This window comes from Alosa pseudoharengus, unplaced genomic scaffold (assembly GCF_046254945.1).
Source record: "Alosa pseudoharengus isolate Yale_2024_CS ecotype anadromous, Long Island Sound unplaced genomic scaffold, YU_APseudo_1.1 YU_APseudo_1.1_scf_2, whole genome shotgun sequence".
Lineage (NCBI taxonomy): Eukaryota > Metazoa > Chordata > Actinopteri > Clupeiformes > Clupeidae > Alosa > Alosa pseudoharengus.
This window is the reverse complement of record NW_027468663.1, coordinates 23,639,877-23,661,522: the sequence shown is the minus strand read 5'-3', so window position 1 is coordinate 23,661,522 and position 21,646 is coordinate 23,639,877. Positions and strand designations below refer to the sequence as shown.

Here is a 21,646-nt window from a genome sequence, read left to right as displayed (position 1 = left end):
CCGCTCACTTCCAGGCTACGAGTTGTGACTGAAAACGGTACAATCGAACTTTCTCAAAACACATCCGAATGACATGATTTTGATGTCATCTCAACGTATGTACCCCCAATCATCCGTAAATCGATCTAAAGTGCATTTTACTCCGGATAATTCCTTTAAGAGGTCATTTGCTTTCATGTCAGACTCCTCGGTGATATGTAGCAATTGCACTCATTTTTTGTTGTTGTTGTTGTCAATAGCATTCAGCAATTAGTTACTAATTAATTACACAATGGATACCACACATCACTCAGTGTAAAGGCATCTACTGGGTGTCCATTTACTGATGAGAAGCGTTTATGATGAGAAGCTGTATTTTTGAAGGCAGCCTAATGAAGTACGGTGAGTGAATTGAGGTTTTCCTTTTATGGGACCACAGAGGACCAGCTGACCGATGGCGGAGAGACAAAAGACTGGGTGGAGAAATGCCGACTGTCGCAGAGTGCAATCAAATGGTCGCTGCTGTTGCCAGGAAACAAGAGAAAACTCAAATGCCCCCCTGTCCTAAGTTGTCATTAGCTACATGATGATCACACATGTGTGGGTGTGTGTGTGTGCACAAAAGAACACACACACACACACACACACACACACACACACACACACACACACACACACACACACACACACACACACCCAAGTCTATACATTACACACCCCCATATCTTCGTTCTCTTCAAATCCATACATTTGAATACATTCATGTAAAACATACCATTACACACAACTTGGGGCTGTATTTACATTTCAATGGTGGGTTTCAAGCTAAACAGTTTAAGCAGCACAGCCAGACAGGGAAAAAAACAAAACAAACAACACTATTCAAAGAAATGAGCAGCCTTGTAAACATATGACAGACACTAGACTAGTGTCTAAATGCCTGATAAAATACATTTCCAAGAGGCTCGGGATCTGTCTGTGAATACGTGTTCACAGTGTCATATTGAATAGTGTTCCTAGAAATTACATCCACTGCCCATATTAAAATAAATAAATAAATAATAAAATAAAATAAGACACAAACATTTTAGATGATTCATTTATTTAGACTTAAATTTAAGCTGATTGCCAGATTATCACGCTATTCAAGTGTTATGCATACCTTCCTTTTGGTACCAATGGACTCTTTCTGCAAATCCAGATGTGGTCTTGTATTAGCAATTTGTGATGCTGGACCATATCAGGTGGCAATACATAAAGCTATTCTGTGAGATAAGTTTGTACTGTTGATGAGACTACTTGTCAGTTCAATAACATTTCCAGAACATAACATGTTGTTTATCTCTCGGTCTGGCAGCAGAGGAGCTAGATCGTAAGATATCAGATGCTATCTCCACATTTGACGGGGATAAAGACCGCGAAATGGAAAAAATCCGTAACTTTTACTGCAAATGTTATGGAAGAAGAAAGGAAAACTCTCTCCTTGGTACACGTTCGTGTAGTCACAAACTTTCTCCAGAGGTTATGTACAACATACTGTACGCTTGGATTCTCTGGCTGCCGAAAGAGAGTGGCAGGACATGCGAATAATTGGGCATCTCGAAGCAAACAGACGTACTTCAGAGATGACATCAACCAAAAAGTTCCCGAAAAAAAGAAAGTGTGCCCGGACAACTTATTGCATTAGGGGTTTGCACCGACGTCACGTTCTGGCCGGTAACTATGGTAACCCAGCATGCGCGGCCATATTGGCGATACTCAGTGAATGAAGTACAATGGAGTATTGTGCACTTTGATATCTTACGTGATTGTAGCCGTGTCTAAACAACAGAAAAGCTCATCAAAATGCGTCTAAGATGCAAAGGCATATAGGGCAGGACTTGGACCACAAGAAAAGGCGCGATATTTCGAGAAATTACGGATTATTGGCAGCGCAGATCCATATGAGTTGGGTGAGGGAGACGAAGTACCAAGTTCAACCACAAGCGCCCCCCTTCCTCTGATAACTCCCTTGTTTTTTAATAACTTTTGGAAGTCGATACCTACACCAGATGTTTTTCTCATGCTGGCCTATTTGTACAACCTAAAACACATTGCAATAATTAACCATTTTCCTTGACGATGTTAGGGATTTATTTCAGTGCCTAATGCTTTCTAATGAGGCGAGTATCTCCAATATGGCGATGTCCAGATCTGATGACACGCCGTGCAAACCCCTAATTGGAGGCACTGATGTCTGCAGGAACACCTTTCAGTTTCTTATGGGGTAAGTTATCTACTTTGCGTTTTGTGTCCATTCAAAATAACATGGTTTGCAAACGTGATCTCATGTTTGTTTTAGACTACTTTATCCATTGCTACTAGCTGGTTCTGTAACCCATTACAGATAGTTTTGATGGGTCATTAGCATCATATGACGACTAGTTTCGATGGGCAATTAATTTATGAATTGAATGTGTGAATGTCTTGTATTGACTGATGGCAGGTACCTGGTGCCTTGTCATTGTCTGTGATTATGTGTGTGTGATTATGTTTATATTGTCATGTTTATAAGAGGTTTAATGTACACTGTGGGTCTAGAGAGCGCTGCAATTTCAAATCTCGTATAGGCCTACATCCTGTTTTTTTGTAATAAAATAATTTTCATTTCAACAAAGTATCTTCTAATTCATCATCCATCAAACTAGATGTACCGCATAGCGGTACAAAATATGACCGCCGCCCAGTCCAGCACATTTTTTCCACAAAAATAAATCACGCTGAAAGGCCTATATGATTCTAACTGTCTCACTAAATTGCATTATCCACACTCAATTCTCACTGGTATCTGCTAGACAACAAGTACCAAAACATGATTAGTTCATAGATTTCACATGTAAAATTCATTTTATACAAACCCACCCCCATCTTGCCTGTTCATAATTCTGAGAAATTCTTGAATTGTGTGCATGTGTGCGTGTACACGTTTATGTTTATGTGTGTGGGTGTGTGTGTGTGTGTGTGTGTGCGTGCTTGTGTGTTTGCCTGCGTATGTGTGTTTGTGCATGTGCATGCATGCGTACATATGTCTACTGTGTGAGAATGTGTCATACGTATGATTACTGTGAATGTTTGTGTGTGCGTGTGTATCTGTTTATGCACATGTGTGCACATGGAATGGGTTAACATGACCTCTGGAGGCAAACATACGGAAAAAAATTGGTCATCCTAGGCCCTACGGTTCTCAAGATATTCACAGAAAACTGTGTCTGCCCTACCCTCCTTTCGGGGGGTCCAGTACAGCGGGGGGGCTACAGATCAAAACGAAAAACGATGGTTCCATGCTATCCATGTGGGGTTACATGCCCACCAAGTTTCGTGTACCCCGGTCTTTCAGTGTCCCGGGAATCCTTGTTGGTGTACAGTCACTAAATGTACACATAAATTATTTTATTGTAAGGCCCCCCATGAACGAAAGTTCACAAAACTTGGCATGCATTCGGAGGGTGTCATAATGATCCTACACCTTCAATTTCGTGCAGTTTTGACCATGTCAGCCAGAGATATTGTGATGAAAACACCTAATTTTTTGCTTTTTAATTTTTAACTAGGTGGCGCTATACATGAAATAAGTGGTAATGGGATGGGTTGACATGCCCCCTTAAGACCAACATACAAAAAAAAAAGGTGGACCTCCTAGGCCCTACGGTTCTCGAGATATTCACAGAAAACTGTCTCCGGCCACCTACATGCCAGTTGGTGTATAGTAACATAAATTAATTTATTGTGTGGCCCCCCATGAACGGAATTCCACGAAACTTGGCGTGCATTCAGAGGGTGTCATAATGATCATACACTTTCAATTTCGTGCAGTTTTGACTATGTTAGGTCACAGATACCTGCGATTACAACACCTCATTTTTACTTTTTTGTGTTTAACTAGGTGGCGCTATACATGAAATGAGTGGTTATGGAATGGGTTGACATGGCCCTTTCAGATCAACATACAAAAAAAATGGTCCTCCTAAACCCTACGGTTCTCGAGATATTCACAGAAAACTGTGTCTGCCCTACCCTTCAGAATCTGTGAATAACTCAAAATGCCTCAAAACACACTTGCGACCCTCAATTCCACGCCTGGTCACATATTATAATAGCAGCTTGAAATTGTCATCATGCCAAAAATAGTGGTTATTGATATACTACAAAAACACAAAGTACTGCCATCATCTTGACATTGTTTCTGTGCGTGTCATCCAGGGGGCAAACAAACCACACTTAAAGGTCCCATTATGTACTTATTTTTCAACAAGTCAAAATAGGCCTATGGGTTGCACAAAACGTGTCCCTGAAGCTGTGTGTGCAAAATTCCTCTGAGATTACACATTATCACCAGCTCCATTCTCGCCAGATTCAGTCCCTTTCATAGGCTGTTTCTGGGGCCTGTTGCCTTAAATGCAAATAAGCTGTTTCTGGCCACACCCCACTCAGGAACTGATTCCATGTTTACGTCAACCTTTTACTTTCAATGACGTCAATGGGTGGCATGGTCGAAAGCCAGGGGTGATGACAATGATGCGGCGATGACATGGCAATGACACAGCGATGACACGGAGATGGAGAGTATTCTGCACCAGAGAACCTCCGACTGCCAGTGATAAAATGCAATATGTTATGGAGGAATAATAAAGAATGTGTGACAAATGTCATTGCCTGTTCTCTTTGAATTTCCATCGTAAAGTGGCCTAATAGTTACGTTTTTGGAGTTTAGCTGAAACGTCTGCTAAATACAATAACTAGCAGAATCAATTAATAAAGATGCCTGCGATTGACGCAACATAGCCTAACAATGTTAAATGATAATGGGTAAAACTTTATTTGGGTCAGTTTATAAGTCCAGTAGAGGTGATGTAGTAGGGCTGGGCAAAAAATCGATTTAAATCGAAAATCAAGGTTTTTATTAAAATCGATTTTCTTTTTAAATTCGATCACTGAAAAATGATCAGGCATAGGCTATGTCCAGTGTCTCTAAATTATCTGCCATAGGCTATGTCCAATGTCTCTAAATGATCAGGCATAGGCTATGTCCAATGTCTCTAAGACTACGTTTACACAAAGCAGGGTATTTTCCTAAACGAATATCTGGCCATCTACGTTTGCAAATAAAACTGCATTTACACAAGACCGTTTATTTTTAAAATGTGTTTACACGAACCCGTGTACATACATGCTGTCATGAGCACGCCAAACCACAGTGGCAGTCTAACGATAAACTCAAGCTCACATTAACCAATCAGAACCCTGAAAAGTCACACGTGAGAACATGTAAATGTAAACATTGGTCGCACATTTGGTGTACTTCTGTCGCATACTGTGACGTTGGCTGCCCAAAACTCCGTTTTCCACAGTTTAGAACCAAACGCATAAACGGAGTTTTCCCAAAAAAACACTTTGGCCGGAGTTTTTTTTGGATAACCGCTTTACGGGGCGAATTCTCCGTTTGCGTCTAAATGAAAGGCTCAAACGTAGGGAAATGTCTTCGTTTATAATAATACACATGCTCGTGTAAACGGGGTCTAAACTTCACCCAGCTGCTGATGGGCAGCAAACATACTGTAAGCAGGATCTGATGCCAAAAGTAATGGCGCTCATTAGTGAGGTCATCCATAAGCTTAGAAGGGAATATCAGGGACCGCCCCCGTGATTACGTTGTTTTTCCCACTGTGAGTGGTCATGAATGTGTGAAAAACATGGATGCCACAACAAAGGTCAAAGCATGCAAACGCTCACTTATCTTAAATAGACAACTGTATTCGCTTAAAGATATGGTGTAAGACGCTTGTGAAAGAAGGATACATATATGCAGATTTCAATCAAAATCGATTAAAATCGTAAATCGTGTTTTATGTGAAAAAATCTGAGATTTTTGTTTTCTTAGGCCATATCGCCCAGCCCTATGATGTGGCCTATTTCAAAGTTTAAAAGCATTTGTGAAACTGGCTACCTACTACAAGATGGCCTGGGTCCCTTCCAGCGTAGGCTAGGCTACACTATATGGCCGAATTACAGGTGTGCGGATGTCTTTTACCAACCCCGCCCCTACTTGTGTCATATTGGTTTAATATTCAAACAAGAACGAGACGTGTCTTGGGGAGTTTCAGTTTGTATACTTGAAATATGGATGATATCAAGCGCGTAAAAGATGCCTGGATATTTTGTGTAGTCTATTAATACTCTTTCGCATGGTGCTCGTTGTAAATGATGGGGGGGGGGGGGTAGTATTATTCAAATTTCCCCAACTGTGACATTACAATAGGGGAGACATCTGAATGGCATGAAAGCGCATGATTACATCTCTCAACTAACCAACAAAATCTCAATGCACGATTTTGTTTTGCACTTGGAGTGTTTATAGAAACATCAGAGACCCAAATGGAAGTACAAAAGCACAGGAAAAAGTGAGTTTTGGATAATATGGCCCCTTTAAGATGCTGAGAAATTCTCATTCTTTTGGTGAATTCTTGATTTAAATCATCATCAGCCAGCAGTGTCATTTCGGCAGTGTCCATCCCTGCACAGCACACTGCTGGCCGTGACACACAAGGCAATGGTCAGTGATCTAGAGCCAACTCTCCTCCTGTCCTCTTCTCTTCTTTTTCATCACTGCCCAACTCCTATCTGCCCAGGGTAGGGTGGTGGCTGGTTCGCAGCAGGCATGTTGCCTTATCTGACCACAGCAAGCCATCTTTCCTGTTTACTCCGTGCTGTAGCACATCAGTCCCCAGAGACCAAAGACCAAACTAGGTCGCTTACTGAATAAAGGAGACATTTCCTGCAGGGGACTAGGGATGTTAACCGGTAGCCGTTTAACCGGTGGTTGACCGAATCAACGTTGACCAGTTAAAATTTTCTGCCGCCGGTTAAAAAAAACAAAACAAAACAAAAAAAACACTATTTTTAAAGCTTTCCTAAATAACTACCTGAACCGTGGCACCGAGGATGAAGAATCTTTTATGGTATGTTGGTCTCAAGGGCCCACATCAACCTGGCCCATAATCACTCATTTGTGATTTGCACACCCCCCCCCCCCCCGGTAAAAAATGAAAATGCAATATTATTCTGCTTTAATCGCCCCTATCTTCAGTTAAGATGTTCAGAACTGCACCAAATTGTATGTGTATGATTGACCTGGCATTCTCTGGGGGTATGCCAAGTTTCGTAGAATTTCATCCATGGGGGGGTCTAAAAAAAATTAGGTTATGTGTACATTTAGTGACTGTACACTCATTGGCCTGTAGATGGCGGTGCACACATATACACATGCACACACACACAGGCACCCACATACTATCGGTATTAGAACGGCCGATACATAATTACAAATTCAGTAGGATCAAAAGAAAGCCAAATATTCATCATCATCATCATGGCTGCATTTCCAGTATTGGCGATAAGTAGTCGTTTGTCCAATAGATGGCGCATCGTTGCAGTGAGACGTAATTTTGTTGGAAGTTAAAAGTGGGTTGGAAAAACAATGGACACTTCCTACAAGGACTGTAGTTTACCGCAGAGAACGTCTAATAAGGATAGGACGATGTTCACATGAAATGTAATTCCCATTTCTTCTTGAAGCCGAAATAAATCCGAGGATGTTTATCGGACATGCTTGGTTTTTACTTTGTTGAGTGATGGAGGCCAATTTGATTGATTGCATTTGTAGAAAACTATAAATGCGGTTATACCAAGCAAATTGATAGCAGCACTGTAATTGTATCTTTCAACTGTCATTTGTTGCACGTGCTACAAAAATCATTCTGTGCAATGGAAGATTTACCAACGTTACACCCGGTCTGATACAGTTTTGCCTATACATGCCTGAGACTGAGACGCCTGTTTATTTGTTTTAAGTGCGTGCAGGGTGTGAGAGGGGAATCGATGTGCTTTGATTAAACAATATCGGGTGCCTATGGACTAGGCTGGGTGAACCCAGCCTGATCTGCCCGCTATTTATTTTTTGATTTCTTAAAAGATTGAGCTTGGTCTGGTGAAAGCCAGACTAGCCATGGACCTCAGTTACACAATGCAAGGGAACATGAATCAGCCTATATTTGCACGAACAATAACGGACAACAGCTCCTCAACTTTGGCCCGTTAAAATGCGTATGAACAGTCTAGCGACGCATTTCATCAAGGCCCATTTGGACATGTCAGTTATTTGCACCACTGGTTAGATGTAAAACAGCATTTCGTTTCAGACTACTGTTACTTAATTTGTGCATTAACAATAACGTTTCAGACTACTGTTACTTAATTTGTGCATTAACAATAAAGTATCACATGAACTAAAGATGACTAAAATCTTATGTAGAAGAAGAAACATTCACAAAAAATCCATCCAAAAATGACCTTTGTTTTTGATAGCTGTTGAAAATGGCATGGAACTGACAGAGATGTTTTTGTTTATAAATAAATAAATAAATAAATAAATAAATAAATAAATAAATAAATAAATAAATAAAAATATGCTGATACCTTTTGCTTTTCCCAAATACAATGTAGCCTATAGGTGTAAGTGACCTTTCATCAATCCAGTTGGAATGGATGAACTGTGATGAACTGCCCTACTTGTGATTGTTTAGAGATTTTAAAGGTTTTATAACAATGCTACATCTTCTTAGGCTATTCTACAATCTATTCACCTTTTCAGCACCAGTAGGCTACTCTCTGTGCAGCCGCGCACACACACTCAGGCATGCCAAACAAGCATACACAAAAGTTTCAAGAGTGGGGGATGGAGTAAAAGATGGAGACAAATTGAAGTGTGATTTATTTTCGCGGAACGGATGTACAGGACTGAGCGGCGGTCACGATACAGAGGCTGTTGGCAATCGGTACGTTTTTTTACGAAGACGTTGGTTAATATACTTTCCTGTAACACCACCAAATGTAGCGTTCTCTGTTTGTGACTTTGTAACGTGAGCTTTTTATAGCCCGAGCTCGGTGCCGCGTTGCATGGAAGGTCGACGTTGTGCGTAATGTGTGCCTGTGCGTGGGTGCGCAGGGAAAGCAAGTTTTAAGTTAAGTTTTTTTTTTTATTTCGCCATCCCTACAGGGGACATTCATTCTCTTCCTCCATCTTGTGGTTCCTTCGATCTGGGTTTGTGTGTGTGTGTGTGTGTGTGTGTTGTGTGTGTGTGTGCGTTGTGTGTGCGTGCATGTGCATGTGTGTGTGTGTGCGTGTAATGTATGCAACATCCTCCACTACCACTTCAGTGCTTCTGCTTAAAAGCTTCTGCATCTTAAAAAGGTGGATATCCGTGCAGCTTGTTGTCCATGGCAACAAACATGTCCACTGCAATTCCCTTTCTCACATACGCACATGACACACACACATACACACACACACACACACAAAAACACACACGTGCGCGCGCACAAGCACACACTCCCTTTCTTGATCTGTACTGACTGTGTGTGTGTGTGTGTGTGTGTGTCTACTGCTGCCTCTGCTCCACTTTAAAAGGTGTAGGGTGAACGATGGGCTCAGAGCTCCTTTACTTGCACTGCCATACTTGACCATGACGAGCAGCCCAATGGTGATCCATGAGCAGATGGCGGCCACACTGCCATCTCTATTCTGTGGCACCAGCTTCTCTCTTTCGGACACATCTTTCCTAACGCTAGCTGTCTGCCCCATAAGCAGGCCGTCAAAAAAATGCCTAGGCTCCGAGATCTGTACACAAAAACAATTGCTGCCAACAAGGGTTGGCAACCACTCAAAGGCAAATTAAAGTGTTTCAACCAATAACCAACGAGATGTGTGTTTTATTTAGGAGAGTTTTAATTGCACGGGCGGGAGGGGGAGCTAGCTCTCTGTTTTGTTTGAACATCAACAGAAGTGACGTATCCCCGCTATCGCTGATACAACCTTTAACTGCTTGGCTCATATAACTTTTATCTATCTATCTATCTATCTATCTATCTATCTATCTATCTGTTCATCTATCTATCTGTCCGTCTATCTATCTGACCGTCTGTCTGTCTGTCTGTTTATATATGTGTTTGTTTGTTTAAATATACGTGGTTGCTGTGTAAATATAGATTGTTTTGGGTGTGCCCTTTGAGCAGCTCTTCTACCCTGTAAGTCATCAAATTACACATCCTTTTCTGAAAATAATTTACTGTCTTGGCAGATAAAAGCTATAGGCCTAATTAGTTCTTCACTGGGAATGTTCTTCTAACCAACAAACTCTCACCACTTAAGACAGCAATGTGAGGAAACATTGCCACCTAGTGCTTACGTTGTGAAGTGCACTTCACTCCCTTACGTGGGAGAACAGTCCTTTCCCACTTATTGTCTCCTGCTTAGTTTAGAGTCATGGCAAAGGCCCATGGTGGCTCTCCACTCATTCGCAAAGGTCATTCGCAAAGGTCAAAGTACACTTTTCAAAAACAAGTTACAGATACAAAACAAACAAATAGAAAGCCTGCAAAATACTCACAGCATCTCCCTAAGTAGGCTACATCAAGAGTCTCCAATTCCTTACCTAACAATATACCAGCTGACAAAGGCCCGACATGGCTGAGCAGACACACAGTTCAGGCTAATACAAGGAGGCATTTACAGGGTGACCATGGCGACAGGGAGTACTCAGACACCTTGACCGCAGACGGACATCGAGGCCACTCTAACTCCCCAGACACACACATACACACACATCCATTTCACAGCTGCTGTGCCCTGAATGGTGCGTTCTGTCTTGACCAGTGACAGATGAGACAGACAAAACCACAGAGCTGCGTTGCCACGTACTCCCTGTGTAATGTGGACATGTAGCCTACTACTATGATAACATTTCAGCTGGAAACCAGGCAGCCCTGTGAATGACATTGTTTTTGCCTCCAGTGGCGCTTTTGTCTTCCTGCGGACTCCAACTTCCTCATATTGTGTCTTAATTTTGCTGAGCTTACGCCCCGCCCCCCTCCCCCCCGCTCCCCAAACACACACACACACACACACACACACACACACACACACACACACACACACCACCACAACTACACACACACACATACATACACACACACACACACACACACACACCACCACAACTACACACACACACATACACACACACACACACACACACACACACACACACACACACACACACACACACACACACCACCCCCAGAGGACCGCTGGCTGTCCAACTGGAGTCATACCCTGATAACAGACGACAAGCTCAAGGCTCCACAGTATTGGCAAAGCACATCAACCTACGCAGTCACGACGAAATGGACAAGAGTCAACAAAGGTGGCCATAATGAAGCTTATGGTCTGAATTCTTTCAGATGAGTTGTAGCAGAGGTAACCAATCGTATCTGTTCAAGTCACTTTTGGTGTTTAGCCTATTACCTAATTTTCCCTCAGGAAATGCCCTTTTTGAAGAGGTGGTCATTCTCAAATAAGCTAGTTAAATATTACTCAAGCACTTTTTTTTATCATTCAATAATAAACTCTATTACGTTTTTTCATACAATGAGTCATGCAAAAGCTATTTTGGGAGGGAGTTTAAGAAATGCAAAAAAACAGTTAAAATCTACCTGACATTTGCACCATATCAAAGCTTTACGTTAAAGACCAGAAAAGATATTTGGACTTTTGAGTGAATGTCCAAACACAGATCTGTGTGCAGCCAAAAATCAACACCCCTCTCAGCACCAGGCAAGTTTCTAAGCTGAGGATGTGTGTATGCAGACTATGGCTGGAGAGCTGACAGGTTCGCTGCATCTCAATGTCTTCCCTCACAAACTCCCACACTTTGATGCCTGATCCTGCTAACTTCATGAGGGCTCAGGGCTGTCCCAGTGTGAAATTGTGAAGTGTGTGAGGGCTTGCTCACACCCTTTCTGTGCTCTTGCCATTTATGCAGACTTTACCCAAGGGAATTACCAACAACTCGTGGCATTGTGACGTGAAACACAGGGTTACCCAAACGGAGGCTGGAAGCTTGGAAAAAAAGAAACAACTGTCATAAACCTGTTTGCACGTTTCTGATGTTGTCAAATCAGCGTCATGACATGGCCATCCCATTCCTGTTAGTAGCATTTTAAACCCTTACAGTCTCTCAAACTCAATCACTTATCAACAGATGTCAGTTACGTCTCTTAGGGTTCAGGGCTGAGACCTTAGGGGGGACATGGAGATTTAGCCATAGCCTTGCTCCCGTCCTGATCAACCCTGCCAGCACCCGGGCTGCTCCCGTCCTGATCAACCCTGCCAGCACCCGGGCTGCTCCCGTCCTGATCAACCCTGCCAGCACCCGGGCTGCTCCCGTCCCCACTGCCTCTGCTCTGTCTGAGGGGCTCTAATTCACTGCATGTCACTGACTTCAGTCCACAACAGGCTGCGATATGACATTTGGGTGCTGAATGATATCAGTGGAGGGAACAGGACAAATAAAATTAATTCAGGTTAATCTGATCTAAAAAAAAAAAAAAAAACCTTCAGCAGGTCTACAAGCAGAAAATGACCAGAGTAGAAAAGTGTTTTTTAACACCTGTAGCAGCCATTTTGTCTTGAAAATGTTCCACTGCTGCGGTGCGATAAGGAGCCTACCCTGAGTTTGAATCTTCTCATCTGTGAGTCAGTTTTAGCATGTCCCCTCCAAGGGCTCTCCAGCAGCCCACTGCAGATCTGTTTTTCACTGCTTCAGAATTAACTAAGAAACGGAGTTTAGTTTAACCATTTACGCCTTACTTGCTATGTATAAATACATGGGCATGAAAATGGCATCATACACCTTTACATTTGTCTCAGTTACAAACTCCATTAGTAGAAGAAATCACATCCACACATTTCAACTGAGCTTGTAGGACTTCAGAAACTACACCATCCTCATGCAGTGGAAATATTTCTATGCACTGAGCCTTCCTTCTGCTCTCAAGCACTCAGATGTGAAAAGAAAGTCAAACAGACAGCAGGCCGGCTTTCTTACCTTCTTCTCCGCTCCGTCTTTGCCCCTGGCTCCGTTCTGGTGTTCGCGGAGCCCCTTGTCTGTGCCGAACAGCTTCTTGGCCCACTCGTCCTTCTGCGTGGTCAGCCGGTGGGGCTGCGCGGTGGCGGCAGCCACTATCTCCCCGGGCGCCCGGTAGCGGTCGGCCGGAATCTTGTTCATGGGAGGCGGCAGAGTGCTGCAGTTGGCGCTGGACCAGCCGTCGGTGGACTCGGCGTACGACTCCTGGTCGCTGCTGTGACCGTGCTGCTGTCTCCAGTCCCGCAGGACGTGCACCGGCAGCCAGCGCTGGCTCCCCGATGCCCCAGAACCACCACCGCTCCCACCACCACCACCTCCTCCTCCTCCTCCTCCTCCTCCTCCTCCTCCTCCTGCTGTTCCTGCTGCTCCTGCCGCTGCTGCCCCTGCTGCTCCGGCCGCTGCTTTCTTGGAGTAGTGCGAGCGGGAGGGATGGCCCTGGAGCTCCATCCTGGACGAGACGCTGAGGTGTCTGGTGGAGAGGGGCGGCGCGTCAGCGAGGTCGGACAGGGGCTCGTGCCGGTAGCCGTTCCTGTGAGCGGCGGGGGGCGGGGGCGGGGGAGGGCCGCGTGCTGGCTGGGGGAACTCCCAGGGCCCGGAGGGGGCGTGTCGGCCAGGGGCGTTGCCCCCCAGGTCCACCAGCAGCACACGGTTGCTCTTCTCCTCGGGCAGGAAGTTGCCGATGCCGCTGTCGCTGTTGCTGCTGGTGCTGTTGTTCTGCTGCGCGTCCATGTCGCCCGCGGCGGCGGCGGCAGCGGCGGCGGCATTAGCGGCGGCCGCAGCCCCACCGGCGCCGTTGTCCAGGAAGGCCCGCGCGCGCACGCCCTCGATGGACTCGCCCATGTCGCGGTAGAGCACCGACACAAACTGAAGCAGAGGCTGGGAGGTGGGGGGGAACTCCAGGCAGCCGCCCGTGTCCGGGTCGGGCGTGCAGTCGAAGCCAAAGCGCCGGGCGACGCTCTGGTGGACCTTGTGGTGGCACAGCTCGGGGTCCACCAGGAACACGTGGCAGGAGGTGCGCAGCTCGGCCTCGTCCGCCTCCTCGCGCCGCCGATACTCCTCCGTGGCCTGCATGGTGACCAGGCCGAAGAAGCGCCGGTCGTCCGGGCACACGGCGCTGAAGGCCAGCTTCTCGGCCGGGTAGGTGGCCAGCACGTGGCCGCGCTCGCTGCGCAGGCGCACACAGTCCAGCATGACCTGCAGCAGCACCAGCGAGTGCACCTTCTGCTCGGCGCGCAGGCGCCGCATGCAGCCACGGATGGCCTGCAGGCTGTCACTCTCCAGGCTGCCGCCGGCCGACGCCAGCTCGATGGAGCCCAGGTAGCCCACCACCATGCCCACGTTCAGGATGCCGTCTCCGTCCCCACCGCCGGCGGGTGAGTCGGGAAGGATCGCGGGGGCTGGCGGCTCCACCTCGAACACGTCCAGGAAGACCGAGTCGTCGGCCTGCAGCACCTTGGCCAGCTCGTCCTCAGACAGCAAGTCCGGCTGGCTGCGGTGCCTGCGGGTACTGGGGTAGGGGAAGGCGTCCGACTCGGACAGAGGGTGACGGGGTTTGCCTTTGGGCTTGGCGGCCGAGGACGAAACGGCCGCCGCTCTCTCCGAGCTGCTGGACGAGTGGCTCGAGCAGGCGCCCTCGAAGATCATGCTGAAGATGCCCCCTGACTGCATCTCCGCCACCACGCGCTCCGCCCGGTTGATCCCCAGAGTCTTCGAGTCCACCTTAGGCCGTGTGGTCCAAGCACCCCTGGGGTCTTGGTAAGCAAGCTCCTCGTCACTGGAGCAAGAGTCAACATGCTGATGGTGATAGTGAGGGTGATGTGCGTGAGAGTGATTGTGATGGTGGTGGTGGTGGCGCTGGTGGGTCTCTGCCACTACCAGGTGCAGGACTCCAGTGCACCGGCCAATGAGCTTCACCACGTCCTCATGTGAGGCCTTAGACACGTTGATGTCGTTGACACTGAGGATTTGGTCTCCAGCACGCAAGCCCATATAGTCTGCAGGGCTGCCTTTCAGGACGCAGTTGAGCACACAAGGTGACTGGCCCGACAGTGTGAAGCCATAGCCCGTGCGGCCTCGCGCCACCTCCACCCCACGCACTCGTGTAACAGGCTGAGAGCTCGCCCCGCGCCGTTTCCCCATATCCTGTTGCCTGAACATGGTCTCTTTTTGCCCCCTTTCTTCTCTCTTTTTTTTCACTCCACTGACGAGAGCTTCACAAATGCGGAGCAGAGGAACTAAATGTAACGCCTGGTCGATACCATCGCCCTCTGTGCCAACGCTGCCCCACTACGGCACAAGCATGCTGGTGTCAACTCAGTTTCACAGGGCACCTTTGGTAGAAAGAGAGGGGAGGGGGGCATAAGTGGGGACGCAGTAGTACAGCTAAAACAGGAATGACAGAAAATAACTTAAAATAACATCAATTTGACAAAAGGCAGAAGTAACATCTACATTCTCATTATTTTCATATTTAATGTAATATTATGACTGATAACGAACGCTAGCAGCGCTTTACCGGTCGGTTAGGATAATCAAATGATTTTACGTGGATAAAAGGTAAAGCTAATTAAAAAATCTGAACCAAAACAAAACATAAACATTGATTAAAGGGCGGTGATTGAATACCGGATGCAGATGGAAGCTCACTAGCAGTAGATGTTAACTATGACTCACAGGTCAAATTTGAGCATACAGTCTCAGAGAACTTCAGCATCAATTATGCAAAACACGTTTTCTTCATGTAAACCAGTAACTAGCTATTAGGTTAGTAACTTTCTTTCTTTTTTGTTCACAAACTGGGCAAGGTTGATTTCAATAAAGTTATTTGGCGAAATACATTAATTTCCACATTAGCTCTATCTAGCAAACAATAGCTACATCAGATGGAAGCTGTGAGTGATGTCTGACTGGCTCTCTTCTAGGATTTGATTGTCCAAACATTGCGTATCTATTGCACGAGTGAAGTAGAAACTTTATCTCATGCGAATTTGGAAACTTTTCCTCTCAAATGCGTTAGTTGAAATTCGTGCAAAGAAAATTCATCCACTCCTGCTTGACATTCCTATCCCGCCTTCATTTTCCCCATTGTAGGAATGTGTACGCGTCAACCTGTGTAACCATGACATCCAAATGTCAACTAACTTTTTGCTTGTCCTATTGGTGCATGTTGTTGTCACTCCTAGTGGTCAACCCCCTCAACTAATGACCAAGTTAGTCTGAGAATTGAAGTAAAGTCGTATGATATTCCACAGGTGTTGCACGTACTTTACAAAAGCATTCATAACTTTACATGTCTCGTGTCTGCAAAACAAAATACAGACAGGGGAAAGACTGTAAATATAGGTCCTTGATACTCCTCACATTTTCACCTGTTAGGCTTTTGTTTTTCGACCCTGCCAAACAGCTGGCCAGCGAGTAACGGTATTGTTGCAGTTGTCATAGCTGCTAATGGGATAGACCGAACACTAGCATGCAGTAGATATTAACACCATGGGTTGGTTTTCGAGTGAAAAAGCTTACAATGGATTATGTTAAATGCGATTAACTACAACGACCAGAGTTGCAGCACGACATATAACCAAATTTATGTTTATAGACATAAGGCTTCGATCGCAAAAGCTAGCCAACATAGCAGTTAAGTGACTGAAACTTAACCCATAACGTTTTATCCAAGACATTCCGTAGGGATCCCTTTTCGAGAGACATAAACTTTAACATCAAACAATGTATAGTTTGTCAACGTATTCAAAATGCAGAATAACTCAGATACAGAGTTTTGTGACACATCAGCCTTACCGGATGCTTCCTGGTGCAGAATCGCAACTCCTCACATCTCCTTATGGATAGCCGCTATCTTAGCTAAACAAAAGAAAGCTAAGGAGCCCGTGCTGGGATAGTACGCGTGTGCGTGCGTGCGCGCGTGTGCGGGGCAGTGCTTAAGTCACAAGGAAATCAATAAACATTGTTGCATTTTCTCCCTATGATTTCGCGATGTTATTTTCCGTGAGAAAGAGTAGTTCTAGGATGTAACATTTATGACACCTAAAAAAAATTAAATAAAAACATGGGACACTTTGACTCCACCTCCATTTAATCCTAAATTGAAATGATCATATAGGCTACAATTGGTCACATTTGCAGCAATGGACATTTATATTTAGGCTAAAAAAAATAGTCAAATCCTGATTTTGAATCGTTGATTTCTTAATTTAGTAGGCCTATACTGTCCTTGCGTGTCCCTCCAGAGTGAATATGAAGCTATAACTAAAATGAAGCAGTCACAGAGTCATCACCAAATGTTGTTGACACTTTCCTCTTTAACAGAGCCTGTTTGACAATCGCTTATTTTGGACATGCCCTAAAGTTCAGCGTCATCTGCCAAGACTTAACACCCTAATCAGCTGAGCAGATTAGTGTTGCGTTCCCAAAACACAAAGCTTATCTGTAGCCAAAAACAATATAGGCTTATTAATAAAATATGGCATTACAACATATGGTGGTAATCACAAGTTGTAATTTTATGGTGAAACTAATTAGCTATTAGTCTAAAGTTAATATAAAATAATAACACATGTTAAATCACAAATAAATTATAATAATAAAAAAGATAAAACAGATGACACTTAAAATCGTTTATTCATTTAAATGTATCAAGTTTTACTTTACATAATTAAGTCATTAATTACACTCATATCTTCTGATTGTATAATTTGCTTAATGCATTTGCTTGCAGAGCAACTCAACTACTGATGGTTCTTAGGAGCACTCCAGAGCTAGCCATGTATTTCTCTAACTGATCTGGGTGCAATTTTTTCATAATCCTGTTTAGTGTCTTCACACAGCGGGGTTAACAGACCCCAAACAGACAGTTAAGAGGCAAAACATGTCTGCGCCATCATGAACTCCCAGTGTGCCTTAAGCCCTGTCGTCTGTGGGAGACAGATGCATCTGCTCCCGCCTAATTCAGACAGATGGAGAGAGTTGGGGTCAGTAGGTCAATGCCAACTTCCTGTCTTCCTTTAGCAAGACCAGGGATATGCATGAATCTAATTGTTATAATAATTATTTTAAAAGAAAGAAAGAAAGAAAGAAAGAAAGAAAGAAAGAAAGACCAACAGACAAAGGGATACAAAAAAAATAACAAGCACTTCTACTTCTGCTGTGCTAAACTGTGTGCTGGACTCCACCCCAGCCCCTCAGTGTGTCCCTTGCTCGTTGCTTTCTGCAGAAAGCGTATTATGGGCAACAGAAGGTCCAGGCCCTGTGTGTAAGAATTAAAAATAAGAGGCGTCCAAGGACCCCACTCAGTAGCCATGCAAGAACAGATGATAAAAAAATGTCCCACATCAACCATATTTTCTTGGTTCCCCCATGTCATTTCGAATTTCTTGAAATCCAAACATTCAACATTATTTCAACATTTGTTATTTGACCTGCCATGTTGTTTTCTTGATAAATGAAACAGGGTTTGGAAACAGTTACAAAACAATGCTGTCATCACTGTTTTATTGTGTAAATACATCATTTGGAAAGGTACGTTGACCGAAACAGTTAGCTGTGAGTGTTAAACCTTCCTGCGAGAGGATATGATACATTTTACACAGATATCAAGTGTCAATTTGAAGCTTCTGACATACTAATATGATCACTGTTCACATGTTCAATACTTATTTCAAAGTGTGAGAAAGAGAGACAGAGAAATCTTTCCTCAAGTTCTGTAAACACTGAAATGCTAACATACTGTACAAAGTGTGAACTGCTGCAGGAGACTTGCTGCTATGGACCAACCTTGCCAGTAACCTCTGCCCGCAAACACCTGCGATTTGTCAACGCTTGCTCAAGGCATCATCCAATCTATGGTTTAGAGCTGACTGCATTGGTACCAAATCATGACTTTTCCCAGTCACTACTTCGGTATTGAAAGAGTTTTGCAATTATCAGGAGCATGCCACTAGTGAATATATACACGATCAGATTGCTGACTAAGGCTTTATGTACTTACAGGGCTCACAATACACCTCCTTCAATTGAGCATTAAAACATAAGATTATAAAATGTAATTTATTGTTGATTTTATTTTATTACAGTTCAGTAGTGCTCAGACAGTTTCCCATTAAGAGAATTTTGTTGTCAAATGAATCAACAAAGCATACGTAACGAGACACAGGCCTATTTAAAAAAACAAAAAAACAAAGTGGGCATTCAGAGGTTAGCGTCAACGATTCTGTGTGCTCGACAAACAGTGGCAATGGGACGTCTGGATCGCCCATTTTTCTTGATTAAACACACGTCCTTTCAGATTTCTGTATTTTTTTGTTTTCTTTCATACATATTACACAATATAGATACACCCTCCATTAAAATAGAACTTCTAGTCATTATGGGGATCAATAATCACATCTCGTGTCCTGAGATTAAAAACAGTCACACTACGCAAGGCTGTTGCCTTAATGGACAAACAACTTGTTGCAGCATGCTTAACAACAAAAAATAATGTTGTCCACCATGACAATACAATCAATAGAGAAACAAAAGTATGGTTATTATGGCTTTTACCAAACTTTCTATCTTTCACATTACCAAACCTTTCACAATTATTTTCCATTTCCCACTCCATCAAGAGCAGTCCAGTATTGACGAGTGACCAAAATAATAATAATTAAAAAAGGAACCAGATGAGAGTCACACACACAAGACACTGAGATTTCAACCCCTTTGGAAAAAAGGCCCCTTTAGATCACTCCTGAAGACTGTAACAAAAACGGCACCAAAAATAGAAGTATTGACCACATCTTACTTTTAAATATACTACATCCTCAGTCTTATTTAATGATTTTTTTTTTGTAATAACGCCATGGCTCAAGCATACTTCCTTCAGGAGAGGATATAGATACAAATTAAGTTATAATATATTCTGTTCAGTGTTCAAGTGCTGGAGGACAGATCCACAGAGCAATGCAACATTCGTGCAAAATAATAACAATAGTCATAATAATCAAGGAATGTTATTTTTTTTCTTTTCAGACAGACAGAAAAGGGGAGGGGTGATGGCAGAGAGGAGGAGTGGGTAAGTGAAAGCCCGGTTGTTAAAGTTAGCCCCCACCTTGTAGACCATGGAGACAAACAGGGTGAGTTATGGAGGAGTGGAAAAGACCTGGGATTGAGATGAAGACCACTTCTTGGGGAGGCCTTTGTCAGTTGAATGGTTGTTTAAAGAGCCTCTGCCACAAGCTGCTGGCTGTCTGGCGGGCAGGAGGTGGAGGTGTCAGTCAGACCCTGTTGCTTGGACACAGATCCACTTTCAGGAGGCGTTCATCTGACAGTCTCGATTTACCACACTCTTGTGTTTTCATGCAAAGAAAGCGCCCACGATTAAACATGATTGCATACTCTACGTGGGGATGGTCGCATAATGGTTTCAGATTTCCAGAGGGACTTTAGTACGACTCTTGGTTTGCTCTAGAGATATCAATCACTCTGCAAGGAGTCCCTGTGCATTGTGGGAAGGCTACCTCACAGTGATTCTAGAACTCTTTTGAGGGGCTGTGGTCTTGGTGATGATCCTTGGTACTATAACCATAGATGGGCCTCTGGACAAAAAGGCCTCCCAGTGCATTGAGGATAACAGGGCGTTACATGGAGGTGTTGTGGTGACTTATGAGGACACACTGACACACTGACAAACTGTGACATAACGAGGTGTCACAGTGTGAACTAGTGAGGCTGACTGGCTTGTTCACAGCGGAGTGTCCTGGTGGATGCTCTGGAGGCAGCACAGCAGCTGGTGGTACGGACTGCCCGGCACGGCCACCATCTCGAAGACGGACTGGAAGGCGCGGCGGTCCAGCTCCTCGTCGATTTGGTGCCGGTAGAAGTCCATGGCCACCAGGCAGAAGAGGCTGACATCCACCGTGTCCGCCCTGCCCATGCGACTGACCACGTGAGGCAGGCTGCGATGATGAGTCAAGGACAATAAAAATGATACATGCCTATTCATGTATGTATACTATATACTATAAATTTACATGACGGAATTGCATGTATATTTGTGCATACGCATGTGCGTCAAAGAGCTGGTTCTCTATGCAAGGAACGCAGACACAGTTGACAATGCAAGGCTTGCGCACATTTCAAAGTTTTTTCTCATAGTCTACGTAAGCTACGCGAGCGATGTGCCCCCATCGCAAATGCATGACATGGCAAGTGTGTTTACGTTGCGTAAAAAACATTGGACAACACATTTTGCTACACAAGTACGCGCCAAATCCTTAGCTAGGTGTGTTGGCGTAGCTTGCGTAGACTATGAATCAGGCCTAAAGGAGCGCCATCAGGCCATCAGGGTAAGGATACAGAGCGGAGATCCACTGGCTAGTGGAGGCGCTGACGAAGAAGCAGGTCAGACTCCACATGGCCATGGCCACAGGCGTGCGCTGGGTGAAGTTGGAGAGGGACAGCAGCACCCAGTCGCGCACCATGGACGACTGGCCGGTGGCATGCAGCGTCTGGAACACCTGGAGCAAGAGCCAGGGAGGGAGGGGGTCAAACAGCACATTTCATTAAGCTGACCCTCAGCTAAGCGCCAAGAAGAGTCCGTCTTGGGCAGGCCAGGCCGTCTGCTCCACAATCACTACCAAACCGTAAACTTACAG

General features: G+C 44.6%; 2 protein-coding genes across 5 annotated transcripts in view; both read right to left on the bottom strand.

Moving 5' to 3' along the window:
• The window catches only part of rgs12b (regulator of G protein signaling 12b), a 63,455-nt gene extending 48,300 nt beyond the window's left edge, over window positions 1-15,155 (bottom strand). For both annotated transcript variants that reach the window (XM_076294243.1, XM_076294244.1), the window contains exon 1: window positions 12,960-15,155. In XM_076294243.1, coding sequence (XP_076150358.1) covers window positions 12,960-15,155 — 2,196 coding nt within the window. The remainder of the gene's footprint in view (window positions 1-12,959) is intronic.
• Window positions 15,156-18,486: 3,331 nt separating this feature from the next.
• htt (huntingtin) overlaps window positions 18,487-21,646 on the bottom strand; it is a 46,441-nt gene continuing 43,281 nt past the window's right edge. For all 3 annotated transcript variants that reach the window (XM_076294240.1, XM_076294241.1, XM_076294242.1), the window contains 2 exons: window positions 21,348-21,508; window positions 18,487-20,947 (listed from right to left, as the gene is read on the bottom strand). In XM_076294240.1, coding sequence (XP_076150355.1) covers window positions 20,734-20,947; window positions 21,348-21,508 — 375 coding nt within the window. In that variant the 3' untranslated portion in view covers window positions 18,487-20,733. The remainder of the gene's footprint in view (window positions 20,948-21,347; window positions 21,509-21,646) is intronic.